Below are 22672 nucleotides of genomic sequence, written 5' to 3'. Positions count from 1 at the left end.
GGAAGTAGAAGGGTTGGAGTGAATTTGAGCCTTGGAAGAAGAAGGGAGTAGGGGGAAGGTGTTTTTAGTTCTGTTTCCCACTGTCCGATTTTAATCAGCAATAAATTAAATTAATCTTTCCCAAGCCGTGTCTGTCTTGCCCATGATAGCAATTGCTAAATGATCTCCCTGTTGTTATCTTTGCCCAGGTCTTGTCCTGTTGAAGAAGAGAGAAAGCAGCTGGGGGGCTGTCAGCCAGCTATGGCTCAGCCAGCACACCGTGTATTGGGGCACTTGTTTGTTGCAAACACACGCTCAGAGCTGACGGCTGTGCTTCTGTGGGTGTTTTCTGATGCCAGCCCTGGTGCTGCCCTCAAACTGCGTGTTGCTTGCACCAAGGAATTCTTCCAGCAGTCAAAAATAATCGGTCACCTCTCTTCTCTAAGAGTTAGCTCAGTGTTGTGATGTTGTAATGGCCAGAACCCTGCTGGAATGGTGGCACTCCAACCCTCGAGGTTTAAACTGAATTTATATACGGCAATGCATTTGGGAAGTCACTGCTCTGGTCCCAGGCATGGTGTACGGTTCATTGATTGCTACACAGAGCGGCTGATCAGTGCTGCTCCCTAGTGAATGTTGCCAAACATGTGGGAAGGTAACAGAAATGAAATCCTTGCGTATGATTTTACTGCTTACAGTGAACCTAAACCACAGCAGGAATGAGGTCAGCCACATCAGAGAATTTTTAAGGTGCAAAGAATGATGGCTTTCTAAAAACAATTCACAAGCTGGGAAAGAATTAACATCATTTTTCCTGTTCTACGTGCTAATATACTTTATGCTTATTTAGCTAGTCTGCAGTTCCCAAGGTAACTTAAAGTGCTTATTCATTTTCAGAGAGAAAAAAATAATAGTTTTTCCCCTTAATTATTAACTGCTCTGTCTTGGACTTGGAAACTTGAGCTTGTAAATAGTTTAATTTGACTTAAAAATGTGAGTCTTTACATTGATTAATTTTTGGTTGTCTGTGAGGAAGGGAAGGCTGTTGCTTTGCAGTATCCTTAATCAGATAGAGTGGGGCTGAACACGGTCAGCATTGCCAGCTGGGGTCAGTCAAACATCGTGCCAGTGGCTCTTTCCTACATGCTGAACATGTCTAGACTGAAGTGGAGTAACAGCCTTTGCGTTTTTTTGTTTGTTTGTTTGTTTTTTCCCCCGCTTCTCTTGCATTGTAGAAATGTTCTAGAACTACGGGGAACTGTTTTCCCTCTTCTTAGATCTGTGAGGAAGACTTGCTTCCTGAAAAGTGCTGTGTGACTTCCCAGGTGTCTGAAATTGGAGATCCAAATGGTACAGTTAATAGGACTCCTGGAAATCCAACCCAGCTCTTGGCAGAAACATTTGCATGTTTGACAAGCTTTGCACAACACTAAAGGAAATGAAGGCCAATTATAGTTCAAGTCTTTTTTTGGCAGGCAGTACTGACACAAAGGTCGGTCATTTTCAAGTTTTTTTTTTTTTTTTTAAAGTAATTCCATTAATATAGCAAAGATGGCTATTTTTTTCAACAGTCACAAGGAAACAGCTTTGTCTTAACTGTCATATTACAAAATTAGTACCTTTTTAATATTCATTTTCTGCCATTATGTGACTTTTTTAGTGTGTGCTTGAGGCTTTGCATGCCAGAGCTTGAAAATCTTGATCTGAAATATTAATGAATTTTCAGCTTCCTTTTTCTCTGTTGCTGAAACATGCAATAACCTTGTTTTCTGAAGAGCATTTAAGGAGAGAATAGGGAGAACGTCCCAGGAAGCTGTTGGTTCCTGTTGTAAAATGAAGAGGTAAGATTCCTTATCTGTTCTCTCTTCTGTTGAAAAGTGTTCTGTTGCTCTAGCTAACTAAACTCAAGACTTTTAGGGACAGATTGCCATCTTTAATGTGCTAACAATGTAACTGGAAAGACAAAAGAACGAACTGCTGGTTACAGGGCCATGTGTTTAACTTTTTGGAATCTGAAGTCCTTGGGTAAAGCAAAACAAGTGATTCTTGCTCTCTGTAGCCCCGTGCTTTCTTGAGGAGCTTTGCAAATTTGATGTTAATCTACCAAACTTATCCGTTGTGTTTAAATTCCCTGCTCTTTTTAGATGCACTGATTTTTTTCATGTTACAGCTATTCTTTCCAGAATACTCCTAGAGATATGTGCAGTTAGGGCATTTGATTTCTAGCTAGATGATGCATTTCCCTTTTCAGTGCTTTTGTAGTTCCATTTTGGGTATTTTGCAGTTTGAGTTGGAAGTACATAGCACCAAATCCAGTATTCAAGGCAGAGATCCCAGGGACTTCACAGACCCAGTGGTACTTACTTTGTCGTGCAGGCTATGATACATTTCCAGTTTACAAATGCCATCAGTATTTGCAGGAATCCCTTTGCAACTGCTCATGAAACTAGCACGTTGTAAGGAAGGTATCTTCTGAATTCAGCTTTGCCCTTTTTTGCTTTCCAAACTATGAGAATAGTGGGCTTGAAATAGTTGAAAATTGTTTGCTCCACTTCAGCAATTTAGGTAGCAGAGCTCTTTCCAACGGGGTTTTAGTTTCAAGAACCTGTATTCCCCTCGCTGGAGAGCGAGGGTACAAATGAACAGGAAAGATTAATTGATGTCAGTGGTTGGAAAGACAGTTACCAAAATTCATGTGGTATCTTCCTTGAAGCAAGAAACAGATTTCAATGTTTCTGTACTAGGATTATTTTTTCGGCTCAGAGTTGGTTAAACCTATTCTTGAGGCATCACTTGAATTTCTTTCGAAGTGACTTCATACAGGACAACAGCAGCTACCTCAGGATAAAAATCTGCTTGGGGAAAGACGTGACAGCAAACCTGGTTGGGTTGAACTTGCCTTTCACTTGCACAGGGATTGTGTTGATGGCACCATACTCTGCAAATGTATCTTTGAAACCTTTCTCTGAGCCCAAGAACCAACCATGAGGCCTATCTTGCAAAAACCCTAAAGCAGCCACATTGTAGCTTTGAGTTTGATAGAAGCTCACAGGTTCAGGCAATGACTATTGGAGCACAGTCACTGCATCATCAACAAAAGAGCCCAACACCCAGTGGTGCCCCAGCGCCCTGAGGATGTCAGTCCTGTGTGGGGATCAGGCTGCCTCTACCTGCAAGTCTTGCTGAGCTGAAATGACTGCATAAGCTGAAAAACTGGACTGGAGGGCTTTGCTGCTTAAGCTGAAAGTGCATCTGATAGATCCAACTATCTTATCTCACCTGGTAGTTTTTAGATGTCTCTCTACATACATGGAAGAGGTATTTAATGCAGTAACTTTGACGCTCACCTTTGTATCAAAAACTGAAGATCAAACAGGCTATTTATTCTTAGTACTGGAAGTCTCCGTACTCTCCTACACAGTCTGTCTTGCTTTCTTCCCTTGCTGTGGGCCCCACGCGTCTCACATCTCCAGCAAGTAGTCTTTCCAGTGCAGTGTCCACAGGCACAACTTCTTCGTCCGTCTGTTCTCTTCCAACTTCATAGACCAGGCCAATGTAGGTATCTAGCGTCTGACCGTCAATATCAGGATCAATCGTGCAGAAGGCTGCCTTCAGGTCTTCTGCATTCACCTCTCTGTTCAAAGAACAATTTCGTCATTTGCTGTGCTGTGGCATGGGAAAGGAATATTTACGTATTTGTGCCACAGTGAGAATCCACTTTGCTTGAAATGCAGAGCAGAGAGACCTTTTGATATTATCTCTGCTTCCACTAGTATTTTTTTTAAATATGCATGTAATAAAGTTGAGTACTAAATCTCAAACTGAAAAGAAGTTAGGAAAAGTTAGATTTCTACTAATCTGGGAAGACTTTAATTCTGCTCTGTGCTTTATGATACCCTTTGTTACATAACTATAGATTCCCTTGTTAATCCAGTGCCCACCTTTGTCAGTACCTAACTTCCTGGGCATCTAACTCGCTTTCAGTGTTATCCTCATTGGTGCCTGGCACAAGACTTCTCTAAGCAGAAACTTCATGTTGCTTGTCTTGTTTTCAGGTGGAATTATTTATCTGATTTTCACCTTCAAGTCTGCAGTTGTCAGTCCTGCTTGTTTTTCTCATTCCTCAGAAGCAGTCTCTGAGGACATACAGGATTTTACTGCTGTTTTTGGAGAGCTGAAGAATGTCGACAGATGGACTTCAATTACTGAAGCAATCTTCTCTACTCACTGTCTGCCGTATCCCTTACAGGCTGTGTCTGTCCTGCCTCTTCTTTACCTTGTGCTCTCCCATTGCTGCTTCCAGTGAGCCTGTTCACTCTCATCTTGTTAGTTTTCTCATCCTGAGTCACCCTCCACATCTTCATTTCCTTCCCTGACCCTTCCACACCTCATCTCCTGCTGTTATTCCCACTCCTTGGCAAATGCTGCTGTTCTCCCTGACTCGCTACTTTGCAAAACCAGACTAGGGAGAAGTGACGCCTGGGTTTTTCACAGCACCTCCAGTCCACATGCCCCAAATACTCCTCCTTACCTGGAGGCTCCCAGCACTGTCTGCTCTTTCCACCTATTTACTCCTCTTCCATCTTGGCTTCCAGCACACTTGCATCTCTGTTCTTGACCTCCACTAGGCCTTTCCACATTTTTTTTTCCTGGTCTAATGTGTTGATCCCATCTGCCCTCTCTTCTCTGCTTCTCTCTGATTCCCTGATTGTCAGGCTATAGGCTCCTGTCTGACCATGGTTTCCCTTGCTCATCTCATGCTTCAGCAGTGAGCAGAGTGTGCCATAGATGCTCAGTCCCCTGGTGGATTCCAGGATCTTTATCCTGTTCCTTTCTTGCCTTTCTCCATGCTAGCATTGCTGTTAGGGGACTCATCCTTTGCACTGCAAGAGCATCTCTGTGGTGTCACTGCCGGCACAGGAGCAATTCAAGACCAGACCCAGTGCATGGGCACAGCAAGGTGTATTTACAACTGTGTATTTACAGCTGGGACCTTGTGATAGCCCCTGCAGTAGCCACACACTCGTGTCCACTGGGGGGTTCTCTTTGCACTCACTGTTCCGATCTATCGTCCCCATCAGCCTGTTCCCTGTATACTTACTTTAAATCTCCTAGGTTGTTCCTCAGCTCTCTCAGATACTCCTGCTTCTCACGGACATACTGACTCCTGATCTTTGCAACAAAAGGTTCAGGGTTCCCCTCTTCATCCTGAAGGAAATTGCAGGCATGTTAGTACTAAAAATGTGTTCTTCCCAGTCTGGGTAGGAGCCATTCCCCATTGTATGCTAAAATAACTCAGCTTTGCTAGAAATGGAATTTTCATGAGAAAAGTGTAAATAAAGAGAAAATATGGGAAAACTCCTATCACAAAAAAGGCACAGACTTGCACTGCAGATATCTGCAGTTGTCTGCAGCTTACTTTCAGGTGTTACAGTCTGTGGTGAGCACTGCAGGCTGTGATAGTCTGATAAATGACATTTGTCAGGTTAACTGGGTTTAAGTCCTCTGCCTAAATCTGAGTCAGAAGGAAAAAAACATAGATAACATCAGCTTACTTCTTTGAATAAGGATTTGTAGTCAATGAGTTCTTCAGTGCTGTCTAGCTGGTATCTGCTTGCATCAACAAGTTCTTGGATTGAACCTCGTCTTTTCAGGGGAAAAGCTTCCCTCAGAGCCATCCTATATGGAGACAGGCAACACAACGTGCTGTTACAGTATGAGCAGTTAACGAGTGCCAGTATGGCTGGCAGTGTTTTAGGTTACAAGAGTATGCCCATATTCCATGGGCCAAATCTTCAAAAATTAATTGCTTTTAAGAGGATGCGCATTTCGAGAAGTACAAGCACCTTCAGATAATAAAACAAGGGCACAGTTTTCATCAGAGCTTTGGCTTCAGGTGAGCATTGGATGCTCAGCCATTTGGGAATCTATGAATGCAATGTGAGCATCAGTTAGCTGGTAGCTAGCATGTCTGTACTGGAGCTGTGTTCCCAGCTGAAGTGCTGGAAATGGCTGCTGCTGCTTCTCTGTGCCATAGACCAAAGAAATGCTTTATCTACCTATTGCTTAAAAAAGCACACGTGATTGATCAACTGAGAGAAGACTGACAAATCTTACAGCTGTAGCGGAATTGACAGAAATGCTTTGTGACCTGTCCTAGGAGCTCATGGGAGCACTGTGTAGGGTTCTGAAACTTCTCAAACTGCTCCCCAGGGAGCCTCGCTGGGGAGAGGTGCTGCCAGCCTGTCTCTCTGTACGTGTAAACTACCCCACATCTATTCTCAGGTATATCCAGATTCACTACTCCAAACTTGCAGTATTCCCATTATTCTAAACCTAATGCAGAAGTTCACAAGTACAGACTTGCTACAGCTGTCCTCACAAGAATTTTAAAGACAAAAACTGCTCCCCTTGCTGTGCTGACAGATAAGCAAAGCAGACGCACTCAGCATATCACAACATCCAGCATGCACCACATATTGGGCAGAGCTTAGTGGGCAATGGTCATCCTCTTGCCTGAACTGCTCGCTGGTCAGGGATCCGCTGTTTGAGCTGTCGCAGGCAGCCAGCTCCTTTTGCAGGTTTGAAATCAGCTGATTCTGGAGGTGGTATTGTTCTTCACCTACCTGTGAAACAGGGAAGGTTCACAGATCAGTAACTGCCTTTTCTCTCATCCCTTGGACTACCTTCAAGAGGGAAGCAAAACTGCAAAAGGACTGCAGTTGCTTCTAAAAAAGAAAATTTACCTGAAGTGCGTTTAGTGATCTACAAAGTGATTTACAGAGGTGCAGCACTGGGCTGCAGGTCGCCTACCTTCCCTGTGAGTATGTTGTAGAATGAGCTCATGACGTGGTTTGATGGACAGAGTCGCATGTTCTCATAGAGGGTGTAAGACCATTCCATGGCAGAGGTGTCTCCATACCTCTTCTGGAGGTAGCTGAGAAAGAACTCGGGAAGAACAGGTCGCTTCCCTGTCTGCAGATAACAAACAAGCAACTCCCATAAGCAGCAGAGCTAAATCAATTTTGCCAGTTTGATTCCAGCTGTTTGCATGTAGTTGCGTCTTTTGTGGACCTCTGCTAACAGGGCTAGTGCTGGCTGAAGTCTTCCCTGCTATTAGGTCATTCAAAATGTTTCTGTTAGGTTTATTCTCTACAGCCTGAACACGGAAGTTACAGTGAAGCTCTTCTGTTGCTGAGAATACTGATAAAGTCTCTTTTCTCCTGCCTACTGTTGTGAATTATATAGGAACTTGCTATAGATTTAGCTGTCAGATTTAGCTTGTGGGTTCAGACCTGGAGTGGTTGTTGAAGAGAAGTAAAGCCAGACAGTGATTGCAACATCCCTATTTCCCCAGGAAACCTAGCTGAAAGTAAAAAGAAAGCTGCCATAGAAAACATTAAACTGTTTGGGGCTGACCTCAGAGATATTTCTAGGCTTCTGGTTCAAGAGAAGGAACCTGTAAAGTGGCTCTGCCTCTCAAGGTTGCTCTCATATAACTGAGGCACAGTAACAGGGCTTGTCTGATATCTGGGGAGGTGGTATTGTACTTAAACAGCTACTTTTCTTCTGTTGCTGAGTCTTGATCTCCCCAGGCAGGCAGCCAAATGTCTGTCTTGGCTGAGAACACACCTCACCCCTTTGGCCTCCACCTGCACTCCTAACCCACCCTGGCCAACGAAGAGGGAAGTATTTGTGTGCGTAACAAACCCAAAGCACTTTCATAGTCATTTGTTTAATGATATAAGTGATTTCTCAGTTCTTGCTTCCTCATTTTTTTTCTGGCAGTGCCACTTGTTCTCTGGCACGAGCACAAAACCCTATGTACTTTAATAATGGTTTGGCATGGGTTAGAATCAACTCCCTTCCCCTGCCCATAAAAAAAAAAAAAAAGAAAAAGAAAAAAAACTGGCCATGCTTTGGCTGCACAGATTTTGCTAATGGGTCCATTGCCTAAGAACAGACACCGCATAGTCATGGTGCTCTCTAGACCAGGATGTTATCATCACACCCCAGAATAGCAGCAGTTGGTAGACCAACTGATAAGGTTTCAGACTCAAAAGCATGGCTGATTTAGCTCAGGGTGACTGCAATGCCTCCTCCCCTGGGCACCTTGCCTTGTGGCTTCTTCAGGGACACCTCAGCTGCTCTTGCAACAGCTGTTGAACCACTGTAGTTTTCAGCCCTGTACATCAAAGTGGTGCTGACTCGTGGTCTCCTGAATGTTTCTGAATTTGCAGTGGTGACTAGGCATGAGCTGTGCCATGAGCACTCAGCTGTCCCTGGAACAGGAGCTGCAGAAGAAGCCTTTTAGGCATAGGATGGTGCTAGTCCAGCTATCCACCTGACAATGTCATAATTAATGAGTCAGATCCGTGAGGAGGCCTGCCAGGCCACAAAGTTACCAGCTGAGGCTGTTCTTAAAATGCTTTACGCAGCTTTATGCAGATGAAACCCTAGGCAGGACATGGGTGAGACCCTGGTTTCCCAAAATCTTCCAGCTGGGCTGACTGTCACAGCAAATGTTGTTTACAAAGAAAGAACATTTGTCAAACCTGCTGTTCTAGTGCAATTTTCTCTTTCCAGATGTCTTTCAGGATGTCCACCACATCCTTCTTAGTCAGCTTTTTGTTCTTGACTTCGCCTACATGTCTGAGGTATACAGGAACCTTGTCCCCTTTGCCCTAAGTAATGGAAAAGAAACATACAGAGTTAAGGCATTCCCCCCACTGGCAGCCAGAGCCATATTCTTAGTGCCTAAAACTGTTAAAAAGGAGCCATTTGTATGGCTCTCATTTCCAGTACTATGAGACAGCATCTCTGCAGTGTGTCTCAGCTACTCTAGGGTGAGAACTTAGAACTTAGTTCATGAGTGATTTTTGATTGACAAAATCTCTGTTGTATCCAGGCAGTTTTGAGTATATCTGATCTCTAGTGTCATGTATTTGCAGACAGTGAGATGTTAATTTGACTCAGCTATATAGTGGAGACTTAGTAAGGGGCTCTAGCCCGCTAGTATGACCTGCATGCCTGATGATTCCTGTAGCATTGCTGCAGTGTGTGGATGCTTCAGCTGTCTTCAACATGCTCACTCTCAAGTTCAGCTTTTCTATTGCAGCTGAGTTTCCCCAGCTTTAGTTTCTTCCATGGTTACACTAATGGGAAGGTGAGAATTGAAGACACCAAGTCCAGCCATGAAAGCAATTCTGCCACTTTCCTAGAGGATTCGTATTACCAGCTAATCTCAGTGGAAACAAGCAGAGGAGAAAGCTTGCACATACCCGTCCAGGGAAGACATTCATCTCTTTTAGCAGTCTTGTTCCTATTTCTTCCAGAAGCACATCCACTAGCTGATCGCTGGTCTTCCCCTCAGCCAGACAGCCCCACCGGTCAGCTCCGCCAGCAATCACTTCTGCAAGAGCAAAAAGACCCTGAGCTGCTGCAAGAGGAGAATGTGCCTATGCATACTGGTTTTGTGTGAATCCATGACGAGCATTATAATAATTACAGATCTCTAGACATCCAGTTTGTCTCCTACGGTATCTAAGGCAAAATGGAATAGCCTGCAAGCTCCTCTCTCTCCCTGTCTCTCAGGCTGCTTCACTAAAAGCCTAGGAGAAAACGGGATGTTGCAGGTAAGAAATATACCATAGCAAAGTGGTTAAAGATGAGCTGAATACAGGTGGCACCTGAACACTTTGCCCAGTTTGGCCGGGGTGTGCAACTGCGCTGAGCTTGCTGGAGTTCAGTGAAGAAGTTGTCTCGCTCTTCTGCAGTCTCTCTCTGAATTTCCAGCAGTGTTTGATATTCCTTATGGAGCTGATCAAAATCCTCCTTCAGAGTCTCCATCTAAAGCACACAGAAAGAAGGATTTTAACAAACTAACTACAGCAACAGAATTTTTCTGTGGTTGGACAGATCAGGTGAACAGTCAGTGTAGTCCACGGATTTATGGAGAGCAATCCCTGCCTAATTGCTTTTAGATTGGATGAAAAATAATTATTTTTTCTTGTTACCATTTCCAGAAACTTCAGACGAAATGTCAGTGACCCTTCTATATCTGTTTCTGTATTTAAAAGCAGACCTTAATTTACTAGAAAATAGAAGGAGAAAGTTTTTTCTAGACATCTTATGTGCATCTGCTTCAGATCCATTGATCTTTAGAAATTTTTTTTTATATGATTCAATTTTGTTCTACTAGTACAGAAGTACATCACAATGCAGAGATAACCACAGCTCTAGTCTGGCTTTTGAGGGCTGTGCCTGTGTCTATTATGCCATGATGAAGGGACATGCACAGTGGATCAAGCTGTGCAAATGGTCAGGGCTGGAACGGAGCTGCTAATGGCCCAGATGTGTCCTGAACAGAGCAACATGGCTTTTCTGACACAAAGACGTGCAGTATTTTTTTTTTTATTATTTTATTTATATTTTTTTTTTGCCTCACTGGAGGTTCTCACCCAACCCTCACCACAGCTGTGCACTGGTTACATGGTGAGTTTCAATATATTCTCTTTTTCTTTCTCCTAGAGAGTAGTTTGTGGGACCGCTGCCTGCCAGTGCAGGGTTGGAAGCAGACCCTATCCTCATCACTGGTGTTGTGTTATCCTTTTGCTGTCCGACATGGCATTGCTTATGTGAAGGTGCAAGATGTGTAAGCTAAGCAGTCAAACCTTTATTCTGAAAAGGCAGCAAACAGATGCAACGTGAGGAACCTCATCCACTTCTATCACAGCTGGAAATTGCATTGATCAGCTCTGTGGTGGGGTTGATGATCCTGGCATTGCAGTAGGGTAAAGAAGCCATTTAATACTATTGGAAAAGGCAAAAACCCAGCTAGATAGAAATTCATTCATAGCCCAGCTCAGCAGTAGTTTCGCTTAGCTGTGGTTTGGACAAAACTGTGCCATGTATGTGAGATGAACCTAGTTAATTTATATATACCTGTATGATGATTTCAAACAGTATTTCCCAAGCAGTGATCTGCAGGCTTTCGGTGGTCTTCTGGCTGTTATTGCTTTTATCGTGTTCATTCAGTTAAAACGGATGTTACAGGTTTGTGATGGTGTACTGATTTTGAGTGTTCAGATAGTCTGTGATACCAAAAGACTGTGAGCTTTAGGGGATTAGAAAACAGTGGCTTTTCATGTATTTCCATGTACAAGCAACAAAGATGTGCCTATATAGGAGCTCTGGGTTTATGGAATCCTTCTCCCAACCTGAATACTTAAGCATCATTATGTTTGCATTCATGTGGTACAGCTTGAAAATTAGGAGCTTATGCTCACCTCCTGTTGTAAATCAGAGTATTTTTTCTCCAGTGACTCAAACTCTCTCCGGGGGACAACATCTCCATAGTCTGCTATCATTGCATTCAGCTTCACCTGGGTTTTTGTGAGGTCCTGCCGAGCTATCTTTAATGCCAAAGTTAACTTCACCACATCTTCACCCTTGACATCTTTAAACAACAGCCATTGATGAAAATTTATGATAGTAAAACTGCAGTCATAGTTTTCTAAATCATCTACTAAGCTCCTAGATCACACAACCCTATAAAGTGACCACAAAAGCTGAATAGGTATGGACTGTGTTATGAGTAGAGAACTGCAGGTCTTGGAGTAACCTGCAGTGTTTACATTCACATTACTGTTTACATTCACATTATCGTCCTGCCTGCTCTCCCACACACATGTATTCAAAAGCTCAGGCTTGGTTTTCATTAGCAAGGAAAGGAGCACAGGCTGGGAGAACTCTTAGGCAGATGCAACAGCTGTAGCCAGTGAGTATGAACCAGTACGATGATGGGTGCCTGTAGCCAGACTGGATTAACAGAGATCCCATACTGAAAGGGTCCCTACCATCTCTGTGCCACCAATGCCAGTAAGTTGCATAAATTAAGGTATTTGCAGCTCCGGAATTTCAGCAGTTTTTTCATCTTTGTGGACAAGCATCAAGGTGTCAGCTATGGCTGGGTAAGATGTGATGACTGTTGGCACAGGAGTCAAAAAAAGATAAAAGAACCTTTGCACTGGGCAGCTCCTTTCTTCAATTTACCCGTAATGCTAATTAAGAGCATACGAGTATATAAGTAACGGCTTATTGAATCAGGTCAGACTATTAGGAGGTACATCCCTGCCTACATATTTATGGATATTTTGTCTATGAATTTGTCTAGCTTACTGTAAGAATCAGAGCATATCTAATGATACTGCTGAGAAACTCAACACTGTACCCACGGGTATGCACTTGGGTCTCTGGGCAGGACAGGTTCTTGTGGAGATCCACTTTCCCTACCTTGGACTTGGTGCCGTTTCACGTTCAGCTGTTCGTTATGCATATCATTCAGTTTTGCTAGGAGCAGTTTGCGGGCATCGTACTCATTGAGGTAGCGAGTATATTCCTCAGCTACACTCATCTGCAGACGCTCCACCTGCAGGAAACAGAGGCTTGAACTTATCAGGAGCACAGAGCAGAACCTAAGGAGCAGAGAGTGGTGTAAGGGATGCAAAGTGGGGGAAAAAAAAATGCAGCAAGAGAGTGGGTGAGAGATAACACTGTAGAAAAGGATGGCCTGATGGAAACATGACAGAAGGATTCAAACTCTGAAGAAGTGTGTAGAAGAGTGCTCCATCTGTGTTTAGCCTTCTAGAAAGTGAATTACATAAGTTTCATGCTCTGGGTTACACCACTCCTCTGTTGTAAACCTTATCTAGAAAAACCTCCCAGTAATGTATTCTGTTGCTGGACACGCAGGAAAAAAAGCTGCTACTCTTCCCATAGGCAAAACTATCAGAAATCTGGAACTCTATGGACTGGGATTATGCGTAAAATTGTAGTTTATTCCCATGATGTGCATTTAATTACAAGATCACATCCTGCCACTGCTGATATGTGCTACATAAGGAATGAATGAATGAATGAAGGTGTTCTTTTACTTTCCCCCCACCCATGGCTGGATCCTGGGGTTAACTGCCTCATCTGGAACTGGTGATGAAGACTTAGCAGCCCCCTGCTCAAGTGCTCTGAGACTGCCCTGGTGGGTCGTGGCTCTGACTGCACTGAAAATCACCCTCAGCTCCTGGCTCATCCTCATGGAGCAGCCCTGCTCGTGTTGCTCTCTAGCAGTAGTATTATTTCAGCCTCAGTTCCTGAAACTGTTTGAGACCTGCGTAAACCAACAATTTAAATTGGAAAGACTTAAATAATCTTGTCAGTAGATACCCATGTAACTCACTGGCAGGAGGATGAATGATACAGATTTAAAGATGCTAAAGGTACAATGTTGTAAGGAGTACATGTACTTTTAAGTGAGAACTTAAAATGCTAGTACTAGAATTTTCTTCCTCACTTTAAATGTGACTCTGCAAGAACCAGATGGGACAACAGATACAAGTGAAGACCTCTGACAGCAGCAGAACAGCCTATCCCAAGGGAACAGGATGTTCTCTGGAGCTGGCTGAGATCCAGTATCACTACCGTACCAGATCCAGTATGCCAGATGCTCAGTGCCCGCTCCAGAACTACTATTGACATCAAAGGATGAGAGGCTGGGAGGCAAGAGATTAGATGTATAAAAGACATCTAATTGAAGCTGGGAAATGTTTGACTCATAGTCTAATTTACCTGAGTCTGAAGAGAACTCTTCTCTTCCTTCATGTTGTCAATAAACTTTAACAAATGTTGTTTCTCTTGCTTTAACATATCTATTTCAACTTTCTCCTTTTCCTGCAGTGCCAATATCTGCTGGGAGCACTCCTCAGACACAGTTGTGACCATAGCCTTCAGGGGTTCTAGGGCACGAATTGTCTCCTTCTGATGAGCTAAAGAAAGCAGAGGTAGGTTCTCACAATGGGCAGCAAAGCCTGAATTTTACTCAGCTGGGATGTTGGATATTCAACCCAAAAACAGTGCATGTTGGAAGTGGGAGTGAACACAGGGCTTTTACTACCTGTCCTGGTGAGCCTCTAAGGAGTGGGAGTAGTGTAGTTTGAGATCATATTCTGTCATTTATCTAGCTGTGCGTATGAACCTCATAAACATTGTTATGTAAGGGTTTCTGGTTTTAGTTAATGCTGTTTATCATGGTTTGGAAAACAAAGGATGAACAGTATTTTATTTTGTTTTCTTGAGTATTTACAGTTTTGATGAAATATAATAAGCACAGGTGACTTCACATTTCACTAGGTGGGAAGTTGTCATTGTTTAAGCACAGGCAGCACATGGAGCTAAAGACAGCTAGTAATTAGTAGCTTACCATCTTTTGTGAAGGCACATTCTCCATAAACTTTGATCTGCTTTCTTGTCTCCAAATTCACGGTCTTATGCAACCTTTAGTTTACAAACATGTCTGCATGTTCTCCTCTCTATTCAGGAATGCACTTGCTTCTTTTGCATTTCTCATCAGTACATCTAGTAAAGAACTTATGCACATACTGGCTTCCTCTGCTGTAATTTGTACTTTTCACTTGCAGCTACTTCCCCTTCGACTTGAAAATTTTCCTTAAAATACATATCTGGCAAGACTAGTTCTGGTAATTGACTTGGGTCCCAATTCCCAGTTACTGTTACGTGGTAGAATTTCATCTGACACCATCTCCTTGGTGTGGAGGCTTGTTTTTATGACTAGGTCCACCAGGAGAATAAAATGATTAAAGACAGGATATGGTGTGAGTCAAATGAGGCTGTGGCAAAGGTTCTGATTGCTGAATACGGCACACACAGCAATACCCTCTTCTGAACAGAAGGGTAGAAATGCTGGTGGATGCTCAATCATCTGATTTGCAGATTTTTTCCTCCTTGATAAAACCCAATATTAGTATTCACGTATAAATACTGTGCAACAAACCTTGTATTTTAAAACTTAAAATGCATACATAAATCTAAGAACAGGAACTACTTCTCTTATTATACTTGGGTGTGAGTTTCCTTCCTGCACTATAACTGTACCAAAGGTTTTTCAAAACTCTTTCCACTTGTACTAGGACAGCTCCCCAAGAGAGAGCAAAAATTAGAGCATTAGCATAGGGATTCTGCCACTGTACTATTTGGGTTCTCAGTGTAAGCTAAGAACACCATGTTAAAACTTCAGCAGACTTGTTCTGGGGTGTAATTTGAGTGTTTCACAACTGGCTCCTGACCACACGCAAACCCTTTTAAGTGCAACAGCATGCTTAATTGTAGCTGCCTAGTATGTCAGAAGCTAGACTGAGCACAACTAGTTGACTGCCAAAGTGATTATTTTGTAGTGTGGATGCTGGCCAGTGTCATTTAAGAGCATTAGCTCTCTGATGACCTCTCATAACTCATGCCAAGAAAGGAGAGACATTCTCCCACTTGGAAAGAATTCAGGCTGTGGTACAGCTCATTGCACGTATAGGACAGTTGAATGTGCCCAGATGCCTCACCAGCACAGAGGAGCAGATGTGAAGCCTCTGTGGACACAGCAATCTCAGTATAATTTTAATCAAGAAATGGATGCAGCTGTGGATAACATTGTTGTGAAGACCTACCCTGTCACTCCGTTTCCTCTTAAAGGAGCTCCCAAAACAGAATCTTTATCTCAGATTAAGCTAACAGCTGTGGGGATTCGATAGCTCTCCTTCACAGTGCTACGTCTCAAATACTGCTTAGTATCTTCACATTCATGTGGATTTACTCCAGAAACAATGCTAATAAAGCCTCAGTGCTGTCTCAGCACAACCTTAATAACCAAAAGAGCTGCAGCTGCAGTCATACGTCCAGTTCTGGCAGAAGACAAATAATTGCAAGCAGCCAGTACAGGCTGCACATCCCTGTTCCTATTAGAGGCTTCTGCTTTCTCTGGTCTGTGTGCTCAGCTATGCTACTCCAGACTTTGTGCTGCCAAAGCGATGCAGCTAAACATACATTGTAAGCAGTACAGTATTAGGACAACATTTAATTAAGTAGTAAGATTGTTTTTTTAATTTATTTCTTTAAAAATAGATTATTCTGACTGAACTGGGAATATGCAGTAATGCTAGCACATGTATAGGGAGAACTCCCACCAGCAGTGGACGCAATGTTGAGCACCTTCAATGTCATACAGTCCAAGCTAGCATGGAATATGACTGGCAGAAAAAAAGAGCAAGATAAAGCTGTTAAATCACTCGGACAAAAAGATAATAGTTGGCTGAGAGAAACAATGCTGTGTTATAGAGGGGGTTTAGGTTCTGCTTCAAAAGGAGCTGAAATGCTGTAGATACAGCATGCTTGCTAGGTCATAACCAGTTATGCAGTCATACATCATGTAAGAATAAGAATAATTTAAGATAAATAGTTAGGAGAACAGTTCTACAAATCAGTCATTTTCCTTCCTTTTCTCTTTTATACTTTCTGTTCTTAAGACACTTACTTTTGTCTCTTCCAAAATATAAAGTTATCATAAAGGATACATTTTACTGCATCTCCAGAGACTTCAAAGAATAAAAAGGAGAAATACCATATCCAAGCAATATGGAGGAGTCAAAAAAAAAAAAACACTTAAATACAAAAGATAGTTAAATATATTAAAAAAAAAAAAAAAAGGCTTCAGAAAGCAGTACAATATAGACTGCAGCACAGACACTAGTAATTTCTCTGGGATCTGAAGCAAAGAAATGTTTGCTAAAGAGTTCTGGAAGGAAACTGATAGTTTAAAAAATGTTTTTATGTAATGATTAATACTGACTCATTTATGTGACTGAAGTGCACTGTGCAAAGAAAGATTTTTGCCTACAATGAGTAATTAGGTAGCCCAGGTAACAGGTACTGGGATAAACAGTACATGTCCTTTAAGAGACTGTCCTGGTAGAAAACTGTTGACACTTGACAGCTGCTCAGTGCCTAATGTGAAATGAGCTCTTGGTTACAGTCTATTTCTAGCCCTCTGATTGTTTACAAAGTACTGGTATCACTGCGGCATCTTAACACCAAGAGAAGTTTAAAGCACACTAAGAATGGACAGGGAACAGCCAGTTCAGTTCTCTGCCCTGCCTTGCTTCGGGAGTAATTCAAGCTTCAAGTTACTGGTACAAGTGCATCCAAATATATTAGTATGATACGCTCCACTGTAGACATGATTGTTCCAGAAAAACCTTGAGACATTGCCGTTGCCTGAGCTGTCTATGTAGTGGAGATTAAAAAAAAATATGATAAAAAAAAAACTTAAATCTAAAAATTTGACAAATTATAGAAAAACAAACAACTATGTTATGTATGAAGGAAATAGACTCCCATGTCACATCTGGGCCATAGGAAGACTCCACTAATGGGCCAGAAAGATAGTTTTATCAGTTGACACATATGTATGTCATACATATTCAACTTCCACTGAACTATTCTCTCTCTATATATTTTTAGAATGTTTACTCTCTCTATATATTCAACAGAACTTATCAGCTGTGTAAGACATCTCCATTAGTGTTCCCCCACCAAAGTTAAAGAGCTTACCCAGTGTAGCTTCATATTCATTCTTTATAGCTGACAGCAAGGGCTTGTAGGTCTTGAAGTTGTCTATGAAGAATTCAAAGATCTCTCTGTAGGGCTGAGAGAAGAAAGAGAGCTTGAGAAAATAGTGGCACATTTCTCAGAATTCAGATCATTGTTGTCTTACACAAACAGCATGACTGTGAGAATAAGTATAAAAATACTTCTACTACATTGTATTTTGTCTCTCCATCTCTGGTCCACAGTCCCAAATTTCTCATGCACAGGTGGAATGACTTCCAATGCTGATAGACACCACAGCATGACAGAGAGAAGAGATTTTAGTGCCAAAGAAAAGCTTTAATCAAGTCTGTCAGAGCACAGCTCCAAAACAAAAATGCTGCTCTTCAGATAGAACTGACTAGAACTCAAGTTACAATATGGACAATTTTAAAGATATGTAACAAGATCCCATTGCTGATTTTGTTGCCTATTTTGTCTACTTAAATGATAAGCTCTTCAAGGCAGATAGTCTCTTGCTGTGCAGATGCCGTCCTCACCAGAGTAGATCTTGTTCAGAGAGGACAGTCAGACTCCCACGTTGTATCTGGGTCTTGGGAAGACTTCACTAGCAATAGGTAATATTCTCACTGAGTGTTCCTCACTATTAAGCACAATTAAACACGTCTTGTAAGACAGTCAAAAATATTTTCAAAGCATAAGCACGTTTATGAAACCTGTTTTCTCTTGCCATTAGTCACTCTATTTCTCTCCATTCTTTTCCATATACCACTTTCTTTCCTCATCGCTACAGGATTCCCTTGGGAATGAGAATTTGAATTAATTCATGCAGAGAAAATCCAATTCAAACTTCCCACACTGCGTAAATGCTCTAATTGCAGGATATTACAAAAACAGGAGTACTCCTACTCTGTGTTTTGAATTGAAGTGGTGGTTTTCAATAGGTATGTTCTCAAACACAACAAGCCCCCAGGATCAGATACAGTAGAAACTACTAATTTGGGGGATCCTAATTATGCTTAGGCAAGAGCTAGATGAGAGAGTCCATTCTTGTCTTTTGCAGAAACCTAACTTCAGGAATGAGAATTTTACAGTGAAAATTTTGAAACCTACACACTTTATGGGTTTAGGCAGGAGTTCAGTGAGTAAATTGTTTCACACCCACTTTAGATTACTGTCTTTTTGACTACTTGGCCTTTGATTTGAAAATGGAACAGTTACAGAAAATGTGAAGTATGCTACTCAACAACGTGTAAACCCAACATATAAACTACAACATGAGATAGAAATTGCTTTCTGAGCAAGTTCTCTAACGTGAGCTGCAAACCCACTTATCCAATACTACTCAGAGGTGCATACTCTTCCTGTCTATTTTCTTTGGATGAGCAGTTTAAATAACCAATCTCAGGATGTTGTTTCAAGTCAACAGAATCTTGTGTCAGACCTGTAACCTCAGTTCCTGGGAGTTCCTTTGAGTCAGGTCAAGATATTGCAGTTCTTTCCTTAAGTAAGACTCCAGCTGCTCCAAGTAGCGTGGCTTTGGAATGGTAAGAAGGGCCTGTTTATTGCTGCAGAGACACAGGAAAAGAAAGGACACGTAGCCTCGTGTCATGTACATAGGATTGGACTCATAATAAATCAGCTTGAGGATCTTGGTTTTCTTCCTACTGTGCATTGCTTCACAGCCTCACTTTTTTCACCTCACTTTGCCTCGCTTTTTTTTTTTTTTTTTTTTACTGTAGCACTTAATATATTCTCTCATGTAAGGAAAAATCATGAAATGTACATTGGATGATTTAAAATTCCTCTGCGGAGCAGAAGACTATTCAAGAATGCTGTTACTATTAAAAGTATGCTTTCCCCTTCATGATACTTTTTGGTATAAAAAGGCAAGTGAGTTTTTTCTCTGTGTCCAAAAAGAATAAATGCTAATTACATAATTGAAGAGAGGTCAAGGAAAACAAGTATTTCAAAAAGGTACTGATAACTTATTACATCTGCTGAGGTCCTAGGCCAACTGTCCCTTTGCTGGATGCCATCATGCCTAGTTCATTATTACATTAAAAACAGAATTAAAACTGAAAAGCCCAGCTATCCTTAACTGTACCCTGCACAGCTGTCCTGCAGGTCTGTCAGGGCTCTGAGTACACCAACAGGCTCTGCAGTGGCCTCCCCTGCCCTAGGGGCTTGGAGCTGTGTGATGGCAGAGATCTAACTGGGGATCAGGGGTTAGGAATAGGCTCAGGCGTGAGACAGACCTGTGAAAAGCCTCCTCGGGGGACACTTTGCTCAGTGGCTGTAACCCAGCTCAGCCCCTGGATTCAGAATCCCTTGATTCTTGCCGGAGAAGCAGGAGCAATGCTGCGTCTGCCACAAGGGAAGGGGAGCTGGGACCCCGGGGTGACAAGGCAACCAGCAACAGTGACCAACGGGACACAAACAAGAGAAGCAGAGCAGGTCCCCTGATGGTCAGTGATCATCCTTCATGATCACCACAGACATGAGGAAGGCCCGCTGTCAAGCTTGGGATGTCAAGTCAGCAGGCCAGGTACAAGACAGACGTGGCTGCAACATGGCTCAAGCAAGAAACAGAGGTGAACGTGCCTAAGTGAAGGCTTCTCACAGCTTTTCTTATAGCACCTGATCACAGGTTTCCCAGCTGTGCCATATCAGGACTTGTCTTGAGCCCAGGCACCCAAATGTCTGGGACTGGACAAGAGCTTGTGGAGCCTGTTGGGGCAGTCAGGGCCCTGACAGGATCCTATGAAATGTAGGTCAGTGAATCATTAAATGATAGCATTTCTTGGTACATTTATACTACGCATGGCTGCTATTACATAAATATTTGACATATCCTGTAGAGCTACCAGTCAGGACCAACAATATTTTTTGGTATGCCCAAGCTTTGTGGAATATCCCAACCTCCCTATTGTCACTAGTGCTGGAAGAGACCCTACTCTGTAAATTCTTGGTTTTCAAGAACCGCTTCCAGCTATCCTGTGGATTAGCTGTGCTTACCTAGGCATCCTCTCCTCTGGGGCACAGCAGGGTTTATGGTTCTTTAGCACTGTCTGCCCTGATGCAAATGCAGGCCATGTGGACCAAAGGCCTCTAGCAGAAAGCTGAAAAGACTGAAAAGAGAGAAAGGATTAGGTTCTAAGAGCACTACAAAGACAACAAAGAGACAAAATTAGGTTGAAATACCCTTGATAATGTCTCACAATCAATACAACTGCCTAAGAGTATGTGGAACAGAAAGAAGAGGGGCACACTGAAACTCTCCTCAGCCAGGAGTGAGCACACCTGAAATCCAAGTAAACTTTTTGTTCTTTGAAGTAATCATCTTCCCACACCAGTACAATTTTATAAACACCTCTGCACGTCTCCTGGTGGCTGTGCTGCCCAGACTACGTGATTGTGGGAAAGTGTTCATCTCTTTGGGTAAAAAATGGTTTCATGATCTGCACTGGGAAATTAAAGCATCACACAAATCAGAACCTTGGGTTAATCCAGATGAAACCCAAATAACAGGTTTGACTTCGGTCTTGTTTCCACTAGGGAGCTTTGCAGTGGAGCGTGTCCCATAGCGAGGGTGTCTTGAGCAATGCTGACTCGTGTGGATTGTGAGTTTTAAATGCAGGTTGGTGACCCTACACAAACAGCTGGGTTCCTAGCGGTGTACAACTTAATGAGGACAAGGTCTGAGGAACAGTAAAAAGTGATAACTGAAATTTCTTTCAGAAACTAATTTCTGCCCTTAGTGGCACTAAGGGACACGGTCTACTGATGGGATTCAGTACAGGCTGATGGTCTTGAAGGTGTTTTCCAACCTACATGATTCTCTGATTCTTCTGAAAGCAAAATCTTGTTAATCTTAGGAGTCTGTTAATTAATTTCTCTCTTGGAATTACCTCAGTATTTCTTTCTGGGGAAAAAAAGGACATCTACGCTGGATTGCTCTATTTTATTAGGACAACCAAACAATTAGTATGATGTTGTTCAATATAAATACTTTCCTATTCTGCCTGTAAGCTTTAAAAGAAAATTAATAATGTGCCAACAGAAGTCTGAGGCCAGAGATGTCACTGTCAAAACCTAAACTTCAGACTGACTAAGCCTTGAAACAGTTAAATGTAAAGGCTCAGAAGCTTAAATGCCTGATTTTCACTGCAAGAAGCATGAGGATTATGTTGGAGAAACAGTGGGATTCCAGTCTATTGAGATTTGAATTTTTGTTTTGTCCAATGAGGAAAATGCTTAGAGAAGGTCCCAGCTCTAGCGAAAGAGTAATACTTAAGTTCTTGTATTACTGTAGCACTTATAGCTTGTCACAGAAGTGGCACATTCCCGAAATACAACCAAAATGCCAATGAGAAAAAAACAACTCCAAAATAAAAATGAAGGGGTTAAGGTCTGTAAAAGTCGTTAGTACTTTGTTGGTGTATGTGTTTCTGGGATTTATTTTTTCATAATTTGGATATACTTTCTCTCCATGCTGGTTTATTTTAATTACTAAGACTGATGCATACTATGGAGCAGATGTTCCTGTTGGCTGTAAGATGCTTTTAGCCTGCAATTAAACAACTTGTGGTTTCTTTCTTTCCTTAGTTTAAACTATATGGGTCAAATTCTGGCTGCAGTATTTGGCACGTATGTCCACACAACTTGTTGCAGCCAAGAACGACATTTATATTCCTCGTCTCTTTCCTCCACCCTTAAAGATCCTGTAATTAATCCACAAGGATGACACCTGAATCTGAAATACAGGAGTTTGCATCACCACACAACTTCCACCCATCCCCACCCCCCCTTCGTTCTCAATTAAACAAAATATAAAGATAATTAAAATTGGCTTGACTTCCTAATAGCTTTGGATGATCCCTGGGCTTCCAGCAAGATTCCAAAGCCCACTGTTGGGCGAGGGCTGGGCGTTTCGCTGGAGTTCTTGAACTCACCGGAGCCTTGTGTTTCCTTGGCAGGACGGATTTCAGGCTGTTCGTGTGCATTTGGCAATTTGCGGTCTCACAGGGAGATCCAAGAGAGGCCCTGGGCAACAGCAGGGAAGAACATGGAATATCTTAAAAAAAAACAAACAAACACAGAATTAACTAAATACACAGCTGAAGACAGAATCTGGCTGCTGTGTACCTAAAGCAAGCAGCCAGTTACGCGGTGCCTGAGGGACGGGAATGCCCAGCAGGTTGATGTACGCGGAGGGACGGATGTAAAGGTTGGTGCCACAGCGGAA

The 22672-nt window shown here is 42.4% G+C and overlaps 1 protein-coding gene across 3 annotated transcripts; it reads right to left on the bottom strand.

Annotated features, from left to right (window-relative positions):
• Positions 1-2462: 2462 nt before the first annotated feature.
• On the bottom strand, positions 2463-22661 carry TSNAXIP1 (translin associated factor X interacting protein 1). 3 transcript variants are annotated; one of them, XM_084294478.1, is made up of 16 exons: positions 22380-22552; positions 20443-20555; positions 18869-18992; positions 17428-17521; positions 13603-13799; positions 12274-12409; positions 11268-11437; positions 9669-9828; positions 9261-9391; positions 8535-8663; positions 6793-6954; positions 6496-6605; positions 5535-5658; positions 5081-5187; positions 3327-3613; positions 2463-2598 (listed from the first exon to the last, which is right to left on the bottom strand). In XM_084294478.1, exons 1-15 carry the CDS (start codon positions 22428-22430, stop codon positions 3367-3369), a joined length of 2055 nt encoding a protein of 684 aa, XP_084150604.1. In that variant the 5' UTR covers positions 22431-22552; the 3' UTR covers positions 2463-2598; positions 3327-3366. The 3 variants fall into 3 exon arrangements, with proteins under 3 accessions (XP_084150604.1, XP_084150603.1, XP_084150602.1); XM_084294477.1 differs by lacking the exon at positions 2463-2598 and adding an exon at positions 22573-22661 and having other exon boundaries at positions 3148-3613; positions 22380-22470; XM_084294476.1 differs by lacking the exon at positions 2463-2598 and having other exon boundaries at positions 3148-3613.
• Between the last annotated feature and the right edge of the window lie 11 nt (positions 22662-22672).

The sequence above is a fragment of the Netta rufina genome, assembly GCF_964035555.1.
Source record: "Netta rufina genome assembly, chromosome: 13".
In the NCBI taxonomy this organism is placed as follows: Eukaryota; Metazoa; Chordata; class Aves; order Anseriformes; family Anatidae; genus Netta; species Netta rufina.
The sequence above is the reverse complement of the archived record's forward strand: the minus strand, read 5'-3'. Positions and strand labels throughout refer to the sequence as shown.